General features: G+C 33.7%; 2 protein-coding genes across 5 annotated transcripts in view; one reads left to right on the forward strand and one right to left on the reverse strand.

Moving 5' to 3' along the window:
- Positions 1–17,709, reverse strand: LOC111053086 (RNA-binding motif protein, X-linked 2). Of its 2 annotated transcripts, none has more exons than XM_039419585.1 (6): positions 17,245–17,709; positions 14,067–14,219; positions 13,204–13,333; positions 11,685–11,835; positions 9,927–10,865; positions 1–19 (listed from the first exon to the last, which is right to left on the reverse strand). In XM_039419585.1, the coding sequence occupies exons 1-5, from the start codon at positions 17,256–17,258 to the stop codon at positions 9,928–9,930; spliced, it is 1,386 nt and encodes a 461-aa protein (XP_039275519.1). In that variant the 5' UTR covers positions 17,259–17,709; the 3' UTR covers positions 1–19; position 9,927. The 2 variants fall into 2 exon arrangements, with proteins under 2 accessions (XP_039275519.1, XP_039275520.1); XM_039419586.1 differs by lacking the exon at positions 1–19 and adding an exon at positions 7,778–8,323.
- LOC111053085 overlaps positions 17,689–19,735 on the forward strand; it is a 14,513-nt gene continuing 12,466 nt past the window's right edge. The window contains exons 1-3 of one of the 3 annotated variants that reach the window (XM_039419591.1): positions 17,689–17,845; positions 18,619–18,694; positions 19,440–19,555. In XM_039419591.1, coding sequence (XP_039275525.1) covers positions 18,664–18,694; positions 19,440–19,555 — 147 coding nt within the window. In that variant the 5' untranslated portion in view covers positions 17,689–17,845; positions 18,619–18,663. Of the gene's footprint in view, positions 17,950–18,618; positions 18,695–19,439; positions 19,556–19,735 lie in introns of all 3 variants that reach the window. The other 2 variants (XM_039419589.1, XM_039419592.1) reach the window with 2 other exon arrangements.

The following is a 19,735-nucleotide window of genomic DNA, read 5'->3' on the forward strand; positions in this document are numbered from 1 at the left end:
TCTTTTTAACATCATCGAACTGTGAAATAACAATTTGTGTTGAAGTAAAATCGTACCATATCAAAATAATTTCTCAATTGTAGTAGGAGAATCTCTTACAATGCTACAAAAACGAATTTCATAAATTTTGTTAATATAGTGACAATTCTAGAATTATATTCAGAGATGTAAAAAATCTGGTGTGGCGCACTCACACAACTTTCCTTGCCGTTATGAAAATTGATCACCTGACGCTAGTATTCCCGCGCATCTCAAGTCTACTATCCAAAGATTTGAGCCAGCTGGTGACAGGACAATAACGCTGGAGACACACATGAGGTCTGCTATCTCTTCATAGTGAATGATTTAATAGAATCAACAATAATTTGCAATTGAATAATCACATTTTCCCGAATTTAAAGCTTATTTTCAATTTTAGGTGGAAATGTTACTGAATATAATTGTAGAGATTTTCATGCTCAATCTACTCCACTTGATTTTTTTGTTTCAATTGTATCTGAAGCCTGATAATTGGGAATCTATCTGCATTGATGGGGCGGAGCTCCTGAAATTTTTACAGATATGAGACTTGTGGCAGTTGATAGAGCTTATCGATGACTATTTTAGGTATGAATTTGATCAAAATCGTTGGAGCCGTTTCTGAGAAAATCACGAAAAACCCTCTTTTTGACAACATTTTCGTCATTTTAGCCGCCATCTAGTTGCATTTGATCGAAATTGTTCGTGTCGGATCCTTATAGTGAAAGGACCTTAAGTTCCAAATTTCAAGTCATTCCGTTAATTGGGAGATGAGATATCGTGTACACAGACGCACATACACTCATACACACACACACACACACACACACACACACAGACCAATACCCAAAAACCAGTTTTTTGGACCCAGGGGACCTTGAAACGTATAGAAATTTAGAAATTGGGGTACCTTAATTTTTTTCGGAAAGCAATACTTTCCTTACCTATGGTAATAGGGCAAGGAAAGTAAAAGTTTGTATCTGGTCATATTCAGAGCTGTGCTGTATATAATGCTATCTGATAGGCCTAGTTACATAATTATATTATTATGTATTTTTTTCTTCAGAGCTACTCTTGAATATAAATAAAACTTAGCAATCAAAGTGACTTGGGCATTATATAGCCGAAACATGCCGCGATTGAACAATTTTAAAAGGGTACTTGGATTTATATTTTTTATTTACATTATTATTAATATAATTATTTATAATGATGAATAAGCTGCTTAATTCAGCAGAGCTTCTGAAGCATGCAACACGTCATTCTATATTCTATGTTAATATGTATCTCTATGCTTTTGTCAGTTTCTTTGATCCCTACTGTTGTATTGCAATATTGCAGCAATCATCTATTGTGTAGGGACATCCTTCGATCATTCTTCGAGTCAAAGTTTCCGTGAGAGATTCAATGTCCAAACTTTTCAAAGATGTGGATAGTCTGTGATGAAGTCGCTTACGGGAGTAGTAAAAAGTCTTCTCTCATAATAGGCTGTTCTGTGTCTAGGATAATGCAGTATGGAGGACTTTTGACGAGCAACATATATTATTATGCATGTTGGGCTCTGTTAAAATCAAATTTATGGCTATTTTTGACCACAAACAAAATTGCTCCCGAATAATAGATAGCTGGAACCGTTAGCAGACTGAGGCTCCTGAATATTGGTCTGCAAGAGTTACGACCAAACGGATTTAACCTCCAAGAACACGAACTGCTTTCGTTTTCACCATGAAAATCTCATGCATATAAGATCCACTGCCACCCAAGAAAAAGCACTGTAGCGAATCAGTGACAGAAAATAGCCATGATACACCCTGTATCAGTCTGTAATCAGTCTTGAAAGCACAGTGGTTACTCATCTCGGGTATGTGGAATTTCGTCCAAGCAAGTAATAAGATTTGTTTATTTCTTGTTCACCAATTTTATTCTCTTGGCTCATTGCCACACAAAATAAAGATACAGTTCTCTAATTTTACTAGGACAAATTCCTCAATCATCATCATCATCATCATCATCATCATTATTATCATCATCATCATCATCATCATCATCATCATCACCACTATCTCCCTTAATAAATACAGTAGTGTCATGTGCATAGAGAATCATTCTGGCATCTATATTCTATGGCAAATCATTGATGATATTCTCCGATTCTCCTCATGATGAACATCGATAATACTGTATAATTAATATATTTTTTTATCTATTTATTTGATAATATGACGATTTGTTTCTGAGCTTAAGCCTATTAAAAAAAGTTTATATAACAATGAATGCAAAGTGAAAAAATACAAAATCTTATAGCTACAGCAAAGTAAAAGTAATAATAATGCTAAACATATTATACAATTATTGCAAAAACATAAGACAAAATTAATAACCAAAATGTTTATGATGAGAAAAAATAATAATGAAAAATCTTACACAAATTCTATGAGAAAAGATGTACTGATAGCAGTGGCGTATCCAGGAAAAAATTTCGGGTGAAATCATAGCATTGGAGTAGAAAGCACCTAAACTTTGAGGGAGTCACCGGGGGGTGTGTGGGGTATGTAATTCCCCCACGAAAGGGGGGTGCGGGGGCCCTCCTCCGGAAAATTTTGAAAATATACCTTCAATTTGGTGCGATTTTACGCAATTTCAACTTAAAATAAACATACCATTCAAGTATTTTTGGTGATCAGTAGACCACTTATTTCGATTTTTCCTTGAAAATTTCATAAGCCTATGGGTTTTCAATTAAATAACAAATAGAATTAAAAGGAGTAGAATTATTATTATAATTATTAGTCATTCAATTGTTTAAAAAATAGTGATATTGTAGATGGCCTACTCATTATTGGATAACAAGCTAGAATGCTCAAGTTTTGGCTCCATTAAAGTACTATTTCAACCAACTTTATGGACTTAGTTTTAACTTGATTAACATTTTTTTCAAATGTACATGTTTTTTACTTGAGTGATGAAACTTACATTGTTTTAGGGGGGGGGATGAAACATTTTTATTTCTAATACTAGGGGGATGTGTCCAGGCTTAGTTTTAACTTGAATAACAATTTTTTACATGTTCAAACTTACATCGGTTTGGTGGTGGGGGATATAACATTTTTTTTTTCAAATATTAGGGGGATGTGTCCCTCCTGTCCACGGTAGAAACTATTCGTTCATCATAACCGGGGCATTCTCTAGAAAAAGCTGCTGGAGTTTTGTTTAAGAATATGCATGGCACTGAATAAACTATAAGCTATATTGAATTTCTTCATAATAAAGATGGTAAAAAGTGAACTAACTTTGAAGTGCTATCTGTAGTTTCTCTATCCCCTGCTATCTAGTCCCTACGCACTAGACCACTCACTGTTTATAAGAAAATTGTTCATTATTATTATCACTGCTACTGCAGTTCGTTTAGCAAGTGTGATATCTTTATTGAGTTTGTTCCTATAAACTTGATAATCATTTTTGTACACAGTATTCGTAGGGTTGCTTTTGGAACGCCTGAATAAGATATCTCTTATTTTAAGCTTATTATATAGTTCATATGTCATCCAATTATTTTTAAAATCATTGGAATGATTGGTTTTAATACGAATAATTTTCTCAGATAGTTTTGTTGCACTATCAAAATTTAATTTAATCATTTCATATATCAAATTGGGAGAGGAAAGTAATTGACAACTATTCCATTCACTTTGTTTTAATAAAGATATACGTTTTTTCTTATCTATGATAGTTTTGAATACTTTTTGGTCATGATTGGGTTTCGATTGTGGGTTGCAATGAGTTTTGCAACCAATGATATAATGATCGGAGATCTTTACATTGATGACTCCGGTATGAGCAATAAAATTACTATTTAGACGTAGGAATAAATTATCAATACAAGTTTGAGTGAGCAAACTTTGCCTGAGCTCTTCTCTAGTGACAGCAGAAATACCTTTTTTGCAACCATAAGAAAAAAGAATTGATTCATATAACTGTACAAATTGATCATTGGATTTAAGAACATCTAGGTTCGCATCACCGATAATGATAAGATTAGCTGTATTATCAACCTCAAGAATTAACTGCTCTAGATCAGTAATGAAATTATCTTTATGAAAACTGTGTGGTCTATACAAACTTATTATATTAAGAGTCAGGTTATTAACATTGAAATTCAGCATAATATATTCTAGATTTTCTGAACTGAAATTGACAGATACTTCCTTGAAATTAATATTTTTTTTATAAAAGCAACAAGGCCATGATAAAATCTGCTTGGAGCACACTTGTATACAGCTTTATAACCATTTATTTGAAAAAGGCTACTTAGGTCAGGATCGAATTGCATTAAAGTGCAATTCGAGCATTCTGCATTAAAGACTTCGATATTCACAATAACAGCAAATATAATGAAATACAGGAATAGCTGCGAGTTATATAGTTTATCATAGCTCATCAGAGCAAAGTATTTCTTGATAAAATCAGTGGTTCCCATTAGTATAGTGAAATGCGTAGGAAATCCCAACTTTATATTTTGAGACAAAAATGTTATCAAACACAAGTTATGTGATGCGCCTATTAATAGATTGAAAACAGTTGCCAAGCAATTTCAACTTAGAGTGGATTACTGAAAATCATTCAAACACTCCACTATCTAATGACGTGATTTATTACACGATTAGAATACGACTATAAATAGTCTCCTTGTAGAATATGTATAGTGCTCCAGATTATTATTGATCTGTAAAAATTAAAAGTTTTCACATTAATAAAAAACTCGCTTAAAAAGTAACGTACAATTCTTCAAGTTTTGCAAAGAAATTGTTTGTTTTTCTATGTAAATAGCACAGGAATGAAATATTACTGTCAATTTCATTTCAAAGACTAGTGAAAAAACACTTGAGAAGATGATTGCTAGACATAATTTGTGAACTTGAAAATTTCTTTAGAAACCACTCTCAAATTTGTTAGTCCACTCATCTCTCCTCATTAACCCAGTAGCCTTGCCATCATCCACGCTTTAGCCTACTGGTGTTTATGTGGACACTACCCTCAGCAAGGAAACATACGCTATCATTCTAGCAAAGCACAATGCTATGCTACCCACAATAATATTTTTGTCATACTTACTCAATTGCAGCTGTTTTCCATGCATTAAATCAAGCCGGTAAACAGCTGTTTGCAAAACAAGAAAACATGTGATTTTCATTACAGCATACTATACTGTAAAGAGATCATATGTTCTCTTTACAGTCGAGTATGTTAGGACTCTACTGAGTCCTAATAACCATGTGAGTAATTATTAATATATTAACTCAAATAATTAAAGAACTCTTTTAAGGAGTTTCAAGTTATAAGAATTCATCTGAAATCTTATAATTTAGGCCTTTATATTTTATTTGAGCTCGAAGGGTCTGTCTGTTATGAACTAGGCGCTACGGGCTAGGTCATGTTTATAGAATGCAGTAGCTCGAACAGCAGCAGGTAATGGTTTCTGTTTCTCAGAAATATTATTCTTTCTCAGATAAGTATAACAAAAAATATTGTACGTAACTTGTACGGTAACGTATTTACCGCATTCGCATGATAATTCTGCCCTCAACTACGTTTCGGGCAGAAACAATCATACTTATGCGGTAAATTATCGTTACCGGACTTGTTACGTAAAGTACTATTACAGGACCCAACTTTTGAGACGCTGCTCGCAAAGAAATAAACATAGTTTATTTACAGGACCTAACCTTTGGACCGCTGCTCCTACAGGTTTAAAGAAATAAATATCTGGAAGAGTTGTATACTCTTTGCAGATGACATTTGTAACACTTGATGTAACAATTTTTGTAACACAGTTATGATTTTTCAAAAATGAGTGGAATTTGAAGAAAAAATCAACTTTAGAATTGATGAATTTTAGTTTTTGATCAACAATATCTTCCGATTGTTACCATTTTGATGTATAATTCAAAATCTCTCTGGGCGTATTTTTGTGCTCTACAATGTGAGATCAGGTAGAGCGCTCGCTCTATCTCATATAGATTTCCAGGTACACCTGACAACAATGTCCCTTGTATTGTGAAAAACACCTAATTTTCAGCTTCTACCATCATCACCAACTACATTGTCCTCACATTGATATTTTGCACAATGACATGAGTTCATGAGATTATGTTCTATGAGAATCACCCGTTAGATGCACTTAATTTCAGTATTTCCTAGTGTAGAGGCGCGCTTAAGGACACCTCAAGGATCAAAATTTCAAACACTTATAACTTTAACTTTTGACTTATAATTAACCCTATCGGGTGATTCTCGTAGAATATGATCTCATGAACTTATGTCATTGTGCAAAATATCAATGTGAGGACAATGTAGTTGGTGATGATGGTTGAAGCTGAAAATTAGGTGTTTTTCACAATACAAGGGACATTGTTGTCAGGTGTACCTGGAAATGTACATGAGATAGAGCGCTCTACCTGATCTCAGATTGTAGAGCTCAAAAATACACTCAGAGGGATATTGAATTATACTTCTAAATTGGTAACAATCGGAAGATATTATTGATCAAAAGCTGAAATTCATCAAAATTGATATTTTCTTCAAATTCCACTAATTTTTGAAAAATCATAACTCAGTACTCATTGGAGATAGAGAGTTTCGAATGATCTCATTTTATAATCTAAAAAAAGGCGAAAGCGAATTTTTCTGTCCGATTACGAGATTTGGCAGAAATAGCTGAAGACTGGAAAATGAGCCGAAAATACGAGGTTTTTGGGCGACTCTGTATCTAGCACAAGGAAATTTTGCATGAAGAAATTGGTTCTGGACTTCTCTTATGTACCCAAATAATATATTAAAAGATCAGAACTACAATATAAATTGCAAGCACACCCCCTTTTTTATGTCTATATTGACTGAACTAACAGTGCTAAGGAAAACAACGAGTTCATCATTGATTGACTGGACATCATTCGAAGAGACAATTCGTGAGATGAGAGCATGAATGGATTACTCTTCAGAACGGTCAGAGGAAAAATGGTATGAAAACCATGATTTGGCTGATTTATATCCTTCTGAAGAGATTTTATAAACTTGACGACACACGTTCTTCAGTGAGATGGATATATTATGGGTACTTACAAGTAAACTTGTTGTTATTATTACTATACATAAGAAATAATATCGAGTGACCTGGCTGGCTCAGGTCTGTTGTCAGAGTTATTATTATACATAATAATAGTTAAATTATCGATTCACTGAATGCTCCTGAACAAATAATTTTTTATACATTGATAATACTGTGTTTCTCTCATAAATTGTCTGGCTGTCAGCTCTGATGTGAAGTTTGAGAATAAATTGAATTTATTTTCTACCATCAATAATTTACCAACAATAATATTTGCCAAGCATCATTTACCAAATATCAGTAAGTTACCTCAGTAAACCAACAAATAGTAATAACACTAAGGGATACACACATAAGCTTTTATAGGCTTGTGCGTGGGTAATAAGTGAGGGGGATGAAGATGAGAGATGACTACTTTTTAGGTAGTCGGGACCGACGGCTTATCGTCTCCTCTGAAAGACAGGGAATTTGAAATATCAAATAGCCCCGGTTCAGTTTTGGTGTAGAATTTCCCAGGGAGCACATGAACCATCTGAGGCCTCTGGCGTGACTCAACGATTGTTTTCAGATTGATGATATTGGTAATTCTACAAATTTACTGTCATTAAATTGGATGTGGATCATGTGTTTTAAAATAACTGGATAATGCAATAATTATGGAAGAACATCCAAAATTGGATTTTTATTAGTAGGCCTATAATTTGTGACAAGCCACGGAACATAACATTCAAGTAATACTTGACAATTTTATTGAATATTTTTGTTGCCTGTCAAATGTCGATCTGAGGCTAATATACTTCAAGAATCAAGATTCTTCATTTGAATTCATTGATTCTTCATGAACATTCACTTGATTTGTTCACTTCATGAACATTCAATTATTGTGAACATTACTTGAAGAAAGATCTTTCATTATCTAGAATTCTAGTTATCCAAGCCCTAAAATAAAATATATATTATAAATAGCCTATAATACATTATTCTTACACTTTTAGATTGCAATTGAACGAGAAGTTTCTTTGAAAATCACAAACATGTTTTAATTTGATTTGTAATTGTACCAACAAATAAATAAATTCTATATCGTGCAAGATAGAGTACCATCAGCTATGTGCGCCAGCTAGAAACTGCCGTAAAAATACAATTTTCCTCGCTTCAAGGAGCATAAGGAGACATAGTTTAAAATGATTCTTTCCTTCCCTGAAAGATGAAAAAGTTGATATTCACTGATTGATTTTCGTTTTCCAATTTTTGAATGAAGATGAGAGATGACTACTTTTTAGGTAGTCGGGACCGACGTTTTGTTTAGCCAAAACATGTTCTGACTAAAAAATTTTAAAAGGATACTTACATTTCCATTATTATTTAACTTACATAAACATTGGAATAAATAGTACCTATTGTGTTGAAAACAAAAATGTCTCTACAGAAAAGAGATAAAAATGTCTCTCTATTTACCAATTGAAGGGGTTAGAATTCAAGGGGTCCAAGTGACATATTGTTAGTTTCGAGAAAATTGAGCCTAATGTTTACTTACTTAATTCTTCATTCATGAAATGAATATAAAAATGATATTCACCTATTCCTATAACTATTCAGTATACTTTTACCAAATCAAACGTACAGTTTCATGTCTCAAATTGCTCTATTTTCTCAATTATCAGCTAAATAGTGATAAGAAGTATCACTTGTTTACCAAACAAAACTATTGTCTAGCTACACATAAATCTATCAAATTTACCAGCAATTGAACAATGATTAATGACGTCATTGCAATATTATCTGATTCGCTAATTGGTTCTTGAGGTATCTTTTGCTTGGTGACATGGCTTAATCAAGGTTAAATCTAATTTAATGGATACGAGTAACAGTTGAACTGTAAACAAGGGATCCAAGTCACTTTGACCGCTTGTTTAATGAAATAAACAGCTGTTTGAAAATGTAGTTTGAAAATTTTACACCAGATGTCGGCACTGATTAGACTTACGATTATACCTCTTCTATACGAGATTTTTACCACTTTCAGCTATCGATTACTGTAGCTAACTCGAAAAAAATGAAAAATGTCACTTGGACCCCTTGTATTCTGACCCCCTCAATTGGTAAATAGAGAGACATTTTTATCTGCTTACAGCAAATGTCTCACAGTATGACCGTTTTATAGACTGGCGGATTATGTGGAAGTTCATATATACTTTCTAAACTCTGATAGGGAAAAACTACGGTCAAACACAACCAGAGAAGATCCACACCGAAGAGAAAGTATGACAACTCCGCAGTCGCCAGATTACGAAAAAGACGTAAAAGTAACTCAATACAGTATACATGAATTCAATTTCAATTTTTCAAGGCAGATCGTTCCAATGTCATGTCGACGATGCGATTTACATTAGTAAGTGGATTTGTGATTGATTATAAATCTTATTGAAATTCATAACGATAAAAGTTCAATTTTTATAGCAGATTGTTCCAAAGTCATGTCGACAATGCGATATCATTGGACTTGATATAAAATTGAATTGATAGTTATAAATTTAATTTAAATTTATAAAGAAAAGTTCAATTTTTCATGGCAGATTGTTCCAAAGTCATGTCGACATTGCGATTTAAATAGACAATAGAACTTGTTTAAAAAATAAATTAAATATAAAATGAAATTTTAATAAAAACTTCAATTGAAATTAATGAGTTTTCTTGAAATTGGCAAGTAAAGTTTGAATTACTTATAACTAATTCACGTGAAATTAAACTAGACTAACAGATCACTTATAACTATAATAATATGAAATGAAACAAGACTTACACTATCTCCCTTTCCTGTCAGTTCTATGAGAATGATTCCTCCTATGCTTGCTGTAATATTCAGAGGAATCAGAAATATCCCGCCTATCATCACTTTTATAAGAATGTTTATGTTTCTGCAGTTTGTAACCCCTATCACTCATATCCTCTTTAAATGGCCGGCTATGTTTATTTTTGCTCGAATGTACTTCGTCTTCACTTTCACTGAAAGTTTGTTTCCTTTTGGCCTTTCTGCTTGTCTTTCTATCATCTTCACCTTCAGAATCACTTTCACTGGACCTAGAATGTTTCTTTCTAATCTTTTTCACTGTTTTTTTATCATTTTCGCTTTCAGAATCACTCTCACTGCATTTAGATTGCTTCTTTTTAATCTTTTTCACTGTTTTTCTATCATCTTCACCTTCAGAATCACTTTCACTGGACCTAGAATGTTTCTTTCTAATCTTTTTCACTGTTTTTCTATCGTTTTCGCTTTCAGAATCACTCTCACTGGACCTAGAATGCTTCTTTTTAATCTTTTTTATTGTTTTTCTATCCTTTTCGCTTTCAGAATCACTCTCACTGGACCTAGAATGTTTCTTTCTAATCTTTTTCACTGTTTTTTTATCATTTTCGCTTTCAGAATCACTCTCACTGGATTTAGATTGCTTCTTTTTAATCTTTTTCACTGTTTTTCTATCATCTTCACCTTCAGAATCACTTTCACTGGACCTAGAATGTTTCTTTTTAATCTTTTTTACTGTTTTTTTATCATTGATGCTGTCAGAATCACTATCATCAGAAGAGTAACTCCTCTTAGTCGATTTTCTTCTTCTCTCAGTTTCCGATGAGCTGTCTAGTGAACTTGACCTTGTAGCTTTCATTTTTTTCTTGGATTTCCGTTTCTTCTCCTTTTTCTCCTTCTTCACTTTCTTCAATTTCATTTCAGGCGGGTCAGGTTCTAGAACAAATCAAGGAAAATTGATCAATCTATATATATCAAAGCGAAATGGCACTGATTCATTCACTCACTCACTCATTCATAATCAACAGAACTAAAAATCTACTGGATCAAATGCGTTCAAATTTTGCAGGTTTGTTCAGTTGGCCATCTAGAAACGCACTAAGAACCGATTTGAAGAATATTTCAAAGATAAGGCCAAAATCTGCGTTTTCCCAGCGTTTTTTCAAGAACTAATTGGCAAAAAATATTATAATGTGGTAAGTTCCGCTGAGGTATAAAAATGTAGTATTCCAAGTAAAGTTCCGTCTAAAGTTAAGACGTCCAAGTTTCGCCGTTTTCGAGCGTTTTTCCTGCGTTTCCTAGGCCTCCTCAAGAACTAATTGACAGATCATCTTCAAATTTGGGACATAAGTTCAGCAAGGGCTGGAAATTTTGCCTGACGAGGACCTCAGAATTACGCGAAAGATACGCCCAAGATAGGCGGTTCAACTGCGGTTTTCTAGTGTTCCTGCGTTTTCTCACATTTCTCAAGAGCCAATTGAGAGAAAATGTTCAAATTTGGTACTGAAGTTAAACTGGGATCTAGAAATTTTGTCTCAAATGGACTTCAAAATTACGCCAAAGATACGCCCAATATAGGCGCTTTACAGCGTTTTCCAAGCGTTCCCCAACGTTTTTAGAGGGTTTCTTTTCTCAAGTTTTTCATGGAGTATTCAATGCATTTTTCTACATTTCTCAAGCAACTTCATTCTTGAGTGAGTTAGATATGGATGTTTTATAATAGCTTATGATAAGTGATTCATTGAGATTACAAACCTTTTTTGATATTTGCGAGGTCGAAAGGCGGTTGGACAGATGGCGCGCATCCTTCTTTGCGCAGTCTCTCCATTTCAGGGTCCTCAATTTTTATATCCTTCGGTGCTTTGTAGTCAGCCACATGATCTACTCTTATAGTACGTCCAAGAACCTTCAAAATCAACAAATAACAATACATTGTTTGAGCGAGCATACAATCACATGCAGCTCAAATTGATGTTGATACTATCAAATGGAAATAGGCTCCATACTTTGGAAAAGTGAAAACATAACCTTTTTTGGGAACTTTTTATTGATCAAAATTCGGGTGAGACAGTTATGTTTTGGGCTATGTCTGATGTGTACTCCCGATCATATTGTATTTACGATTTGTAACCCTGTTGACTGTTGATGAATGAAATATTATGCCAGATAATATGTTGTACATGGAGGCAAACTATCTTACCCAAGTAAGGAAACTTGAACACAAATTCTAGAAGCAAATGAGTTTTCGAATTTATCTTCTTCAAATAAGAATCTACTAGAGTGTATTTAAATGTCTGAATTTTGAGTCTCTAATAAGTACTCTTATTATCAATATTATTATTGATTATTGACACAGTAACTTATGAAAATCCAAAATTACTTCTCTCTTAAATTTTTCATCTCCATGATGTTCATGGCAAGTCCGTATGTTGTAATCATACAAGACAATCTTAATTTTTTTATTAACATATTTCATTCAAGTCAAGTTTCAATCTTAAGGACAATAAATAAATAAAATCGCATACAATTTTTCAAGAAGGACAGCTTATGTTCAAACTTCTTCCTTTCCAAAGATACAAGCATACAAGGCAGAAGGCAGTAGTACATTATCGACAAATTACATTTTTGAATGGTTATTTATTCCAAGTTATACTTTGTAGATTCATTGTATATTGTAGTCCAAGTGGGTACATTAATATAATGTGAGCTCTAGACTATTAATAATATTTCAAGAATCTCTCAGTCGAAGCTATCCTAGATCTTCAAGTTTAATTTTATGAGAAGTTAGAAAACAGCTTAAAAAATATGGAATTTCAACAGTCAACAAGCATTTTAAGCCGCAAGAAACAATAAATTCATAAATGGGAATATTAAATGGGAAACAATAATCTCTAATATAATAAAGGAGGGAATTGGCTTATGCACATAGGGGATACAAAATACACGAATGATGCATCATTACGTCTGAACTACTGGACTGATTAACTCGAAACTTTGCATATAGATTCTTGATTTAGGCCTACCGAGGATGGTTATAGCTATAGGCCTATTCTGAGTCCTTGAAGATTCCAGTAGGTCTAGTTTTCAGTTTGTCAAGTTTTTAATTATACCTTTGCGGAGCACGGGTTACCTGCTAGTAATTATGACTTGAGTCACTCATGGCGAATGGTAAGATGGCGATGAACATTTTGTCTAGAAATGAGCAAATAAAGCTTTTTAAAAACTGACTGAGAAACAATCTATGAATTATTGTAAAAATGTGGATGATGTTTACCTTAATCGCGTTCAAGTTGTCCACTGCCAGATTCGTACTTCGTTGATCTTCATAGCAAATGAAACAAAAGCCCTTTTGCTTGCCTGTAGCTTTGTCACGGACCAAATTGATATTTACAATTTCTCCGTACCTGGAATAGAAATTAATATTACATGCGGTTGAGTTGTACAAACAAAATTATAGTACAATGAGAAAAGAGAAGACAGATAGTGAATTTACTTTAACCTTTATGTATAATATTATAGTCAAGTTGTCAATAGTATTATGTAGATCATATTATACATGTATGTGGTATTCATGTAACTGTAACATGTAGTCAAGTTGTGAATAGTATTTATGCAGATTATATTATACCTGTATGAGGTATTCATGCAATTATAACTTGTAAGTGAATAGTCAAGTTGTAAATATTTTATTATTTATGTAGATCATATTATACATGTATGTGGTATTTATGTAAATGATGTATGGAATTACAGGAATGTTGATGGATCTAGCACCACCACAGCAAAAAACTATTAAAAATACTTTGTGAACATATTAAATATGTTAAATTTCAAACATAGTTGAACAACTACCTTAAAAATAGCTAGACAGTAAAACGACTTGGAGCTGAATGTGCCAGCACAAGAGAAAACTGCACAACCTGAGGCAGATTGACGACTCGCACTGCGACTGTGGTGATACATTATCAGATGACCATCTCTTAAAATGTTGCCTTGCTCCAGACTGCACAAGACATGACCTTATCATCTTCAATGACAAATCTGTTAAAAAGGTGGGTTATTACTCAAATATTAGCATATAGAATCACCTGATAGGAACGAACAAACTGAGAAAATACTGAATAATTTAATACTTACTGGGAAAATATACAGAGAACATCGCCTTCAGTGAGGTCATAAGGCAGACCCCCAATAAATATCCAAGCACTCCCTTTATACTGATCATGCCATGATGTTTTTAATCCCATAGTTAACTCTTGTTCACTCAGCTTTTTTATATTCTTCACATTTCTGAAAAAAATAATACAAGTCTATAATATTACATGGAATTAAGATGAGGGCTTATTAATTTGATGGAAAATTGATGCTTTGGATGATTGAAATGCCCTAGGACTTTAAGGAAGGCTATACTCACACAAGCGCTAATCAATTCGCGAAGTGACACGATAATTAATCACTCTGCGACACAGAATGGGTTTCAAAATGGTGACGCTCAGGCTAGCGATACCAGTATTGACCAAGCAGCTTGGAGACTCTACATGCTGCTTGCCAAGAGACTGCAAATTATCGAGTATCTAAATAAAGTAAGAGTTGAAGTAGTAGAGTAGCGTGAACATAAATGAGCACATGTTCAATTATTATCGACGTTTGTTTTTTAAAATTAATAACCTTTTCGATATTATAAAATTATAAACGTTCGGCTCTACGAACGAACGATTCGAGTCACACTGTGTATAGCCTGAGGTCATGCCACATGAAACCTTTTTTCAGGCGTTATTCAGGCTGACAAATCAGCAGGGCAGGAAGCTCTCAAATTGGCTGATTGACAGATAATTCCCATACGCCAACCCAATAAGCTACTGATTTGACAACTTATAAAGTTTAATTAATTTTTTTTTCATTTCATTTATTTTTAACCCAGAAATTGACTCGGTTGAACCGAATGCGCACTGGCCATGGAAGATGTGGAGGTCTGATGTATAAATGGGGCTTTGCTGACTCTGCTGTATGTGAATGTGGCGCTGAGACACAGACAATGAATCATTTAATGTTAGAATGTCCAATTTTTAAATTTAATGGAGACCTTGACGAGGTGCATCAAGCAACACCAAATTTCATCCAATGGCTTGACGCACTGAATTCAACTGTGTGACTTTTACTTTGTAAATAAAATGATGTGATGTGCTCTATCTCATACGATATATATATATATATATATATATATATATATATATATATTATATATATATATATATATATATATATATATATATATATATATAACCCAGAAATTTTAAAATTGAAAGATAATCAAAATGGGAATGGTTCTAGGACTGCTAATGGTTCTAGATCAGGAACTCTACAGTAAGTTACTGACTTGATAACTCATAAACATAATGAAAGGTGTTGTTCAAGTTTTTCAATTCTTAGAAAATTAGAGTTCAAAACTTGATTATACTAAACAGTAGATCAATGACCACACTACCTACCCCTAAAATTTTTAGTTGCAATTGATCTGGTAAGATATTCTAATAATAAAATTAAAAAAAGATAGCCGGAGGTCATTCATTAAAAAAGTATTGAATTTTATCAACCTGACGTTGTATAAAAAGTTTCAAAAATCTCACAAATATTATATTCACAGTATAATTGACGGATCACACTGCTGACGGATCACCCTCTGTACTCACTACGTGAGTTCTGTATGTTGGAGCAGTGTGGTGAGTGCCTATTTTCTTATTTGATTTCTGCCTCTGGGCAGTTGTTTTTCTTTTACATTTTTGACGTGTCCCAGTGGGCTTCACTTTAGTGATCACATTTATGGACCTATTTAAATAAATACTAAATTGTGAATGTTACGAAACCTGAAGGTTGGGTTTCGAGGACCCGAAGACTTTCCAGGAAAAGTTCAGTTAGCCTGTTGCGCTGTGTGACCTGACTAAGGCTTTCGGTTGTGTGTCTCACAGGATCCTACAAGAAAAACTCTCCAGATATGGTTTTCTGGGTAGAGCATGGAGCATGGTAGCAGATTACTTGCTAAATCGTAAGCAGGTCGTCTCACTGATGGGGACTACTTCAAGGGAAAAACATGCACCTCATGGCGTGACACAGGGATCGGTGCTTGGGCCTTTGCTGTTCCTGATTATGATCAATGTTCTGAGACTGGAGGACTCAAGCCTTCTTTTTGCAAATGACACCACAATAATCGGTAGGGGTGGGGGTCCCAGAGCAGCAGGATTGAGAGCGCAGCAACTCTATGCTGAGGGCAGGGACTGGTTCTCCGCAAATAGGCTCCTTCTCAACGAAGGAAAGATCCAGAAAGTGATGAGTACTCTTGGCATCACAGATCTAAGCCAAGCACCTGTCATTCTCCTCGGATTCAGTATAGATTCAAAGCTGACCTGGGACCTGGGAGTGTGCAAGAAGCTGTCAAGAGTCATATATCTTTTCAGGAAGTTAAGAGCGCTGCTGAGAGTCGAGCGGTTGCTGATGTTGTACCATGCAGTTTTTGGTAGCCGCATATTGTATGGTATCTTGATCTGGTGACATTCACCACATACCAGAGACATTCTACTGCTCCAAAAGAAAGCTCTCCGAATCATCACATCTAGCAAGTTTGATGCACATTGCCAGCCAATCTTCCGCAGATTGGGCATCCACACTGTTTGTGGACACTACATCTTGGCTATACTGCTATAGTGAGGAGTAATCTCACAACGCTACATCGGAGAGAGCAAGTGCACTCCTACAACACTCGGAGAAGAAAAAATTTGGATTTGGACGCGTCCGGTAAACATCGTTAGGTCCTCCTTGTCTAAGTGGCTAATTGAAAAATTACTTTTTTAATGAAGATAACCTACTTGTAATCTGTAACACTGCCATGATGATTAAGTAAAGTGTGGTCTGTTTGACTGGTGTTTTTTTCTCATGTTGAAATATACTGACTGACGCGATGTATCCAGGAATGGACTGGTCTTTGAGTTTAAACTTGTAAAACAATAATAGAAACATTCAGATTTTTCTATAGAATTAATGATAAATGACCGCCGGCTAATTTGTATAATTTTGTCAAAAGATTACTTACTAGGCCAAAAACAATATGGCAAACAATATGTTGATGCCAGGCCAGATGTAGGGTGGCCCTATTGATCTACACTCACGCTTTTGATGACTTATAAACATAATTCATTGCAGACAAAATATAAATATTAGTATGACGGCTCAACCAACAAAAATTACATAGTTTTTCTGGCATTTTATAAATTTATAATAGATAGGTAATATAAAAGCAAAACTAGGAACAAGCACTACTCACGTCATAGGATTCATTTTTATTAATGTTTACTCTTGTAACAGAACGTGAAGTGAAGATAATTCCAGATGGAGAAACAATCCTTTAATTAGATATCTGAATTATTCTGTCAAGATATATTTGAAATAAAACAAATAAAAAATGGTAGTTCAACACAAGCAAACGTTTCTCTGTGATGATGAGATGAGTGAAGTAGAATCTGAGAGGTTATGTTTTCGGTTTTGTGCTTTTATCGTTTGAATGCTAGTCTACTAGAGTGGCATAATATGAATTATGATAGAACAACATAATACATGCATTTTTCCCATGAAGGCCTGATTATTTTTATTTTCAAAAATATTTTAATGTTATAAATATTTTTTGAGATTTCTTGGTAAGCTAATTTTCAATTTATATTGGTATTACTCCAAAAATTGGAAAACTATGTATCTGCCATTCTATCATTTCATCCTCATAGCTTGCTTGTTTACAAGCAGCTGACGAAATTTTGAATTTCACTGACAAAAAGTTGAAAGTGGAAGCAGAATTTTACTGATAAACAAAGTTTTTGGTTCGAACGTTTTCAATAGAATTAGTTTGTAAAATTCATGTATTTTTTATGTTTGTGAGTACTTTTACTATTCCATCAGATAATATTCACTTCAAAACTCTCAGTGTTTAAAAAAATGGCTTAACTAATAGCAGAAGAACAGTTTTAACGTTTGACAGGTACCGTTTAGCCTATTTTATTTATTATTCAAACATAGCTGCGTTTACACCAAAATTGTTGAAAAAATATTTTATGGTCCTACTATATCCTACCAGAAACACATGTGTTTGCCAAGTTGTGTTTAATCTAATAGAATTTAGCAGGACAAAAAAGCAATTTGTTGACAACTAAGTTATGATGTAGGCTAAACGCAGCTTAAAAAACTAACGACAAAATATATATTATCAGAACCAAATATTTTTGATTAGAAGTTAAGTTGTTGTAAGTGTACGTCCAGTGCCAAAATACCTTTCATCAAATGTTTGGTTGGGATCGATTTAGTAAGTTATTTGATCAAAATTTGATTACAGGTATTTTGGCACTGGAAGTACACTTTAGCCGTTAAGTTAGTTATTCTTAACTTGTCACCAACTCATTTCTTCTTTTCTTATTTTGCTCTTGAACATTCTAAACATATACCTAGTCTATCAGTAGACTAGTCTAAAAAAAATTGCTACGAATTTTAGATTTTTATATGCAAAATGTTATAGATGTATGCGGTATGGTACAATGACTGCTACTATATTAAAATTTCAACTCATTGTTGTTCATTAAAAATTATACACATTTACTTTTATGTTTATCAAAATGATGCTAGAGTTTATTAATTCATTTATTTTTTATTACAGATCTATCGTTTGTTAAGTCAACGTAGATGACTGTAATTACCTGAAATGTCAACAATAGATTTTTTCACTGGACAGCGTAAGTATATTTATTTATTGATGACCATTATGTTGTTATGCCACAGCCACCTTTTGATCTAGTCGCTGGCCCAGCCTGGTAATGATGCAATTCCTTACAACGGCCATTGAAGGCCAGCGCTGGCAAACCATCCATTCACACACTAGCGTTGGTCGACATTTGGTCAACATGTGGATGCGGTATCACTGTTGCTCTATTTAATCCGTATTGCACCCACAATAATTAGTATTTACAAAATACTTGTGGGCTATACAAACATTTTCTACAAAAATACAGACTTATTCCACTTAATAAGTTGAATCAAGTCACAAAATAATGCAGTCTATGTGTGCACCATTTTGTTTTTGTAAATACCTTTGCTTACCTTCTGCTTCATCCATTTCCAACACTTGTGGGATCATAAAACTTGATATACGGAATTTATTTCTCCTCAATGAAAGTAGGTATTCTATTACATAACTAATTTGTTATGTAGCCTTCTTGATTAGCCTAATTAGATCACGATTTGATGCAATGCAGCTCAACTATTATTGTACGCCTACAATAATATTTTTATTAGCCTATCAGTCGTAATTTTTTAAAAAAGTTGATACATATTTCACTTTTGTTGATTTAGCTTAATGTTGTTTTGTGTCCAAATTTGTCAAACTCTCCATTCTCGTACAGATTTTGCAGTAAAAATTAAAGACTGAAATATATATTTCATTCAAAATGTATGTATCATTGTTATTTGTTTGGCTTCCAGGAAAATCTACAGTACCAAAGAAAAATTACATTAAGGAAAATATAAATCGTTTGAAAAGAGATAAAAGTGCTAGTAGTAAGCAAACCCTCAGCACAAAATTTGGCTCTGTTTCATCCGTGAGTACACCATGATTTATTTATATTCTTAACAGACATAGTTTTCACATAGGCTACTATGCTCACCTTTAGACCTTAATTTTATATAATTTAGCTAGAAATAACTTTATATTCAGATCTATACTGGAACCACTACTGTTTCTAGTATATATCGACAATCTCCCTAGCGAATATATCTAC

Source organism: Nilaparvata lugens, chromosome 1, assembly GCF_014356525.2.
Source record: "Nilaparvata lugens isolate BPH chromosome 1, ASM1435652v1, whole genome shotgun sequence".
Lineage (NCBI taxonomy): Eukaryota > Metazoa > Arthropoda > Insecta > Hemiptera > Delphacidae > Nilaparvata > Nilaparvata lugens.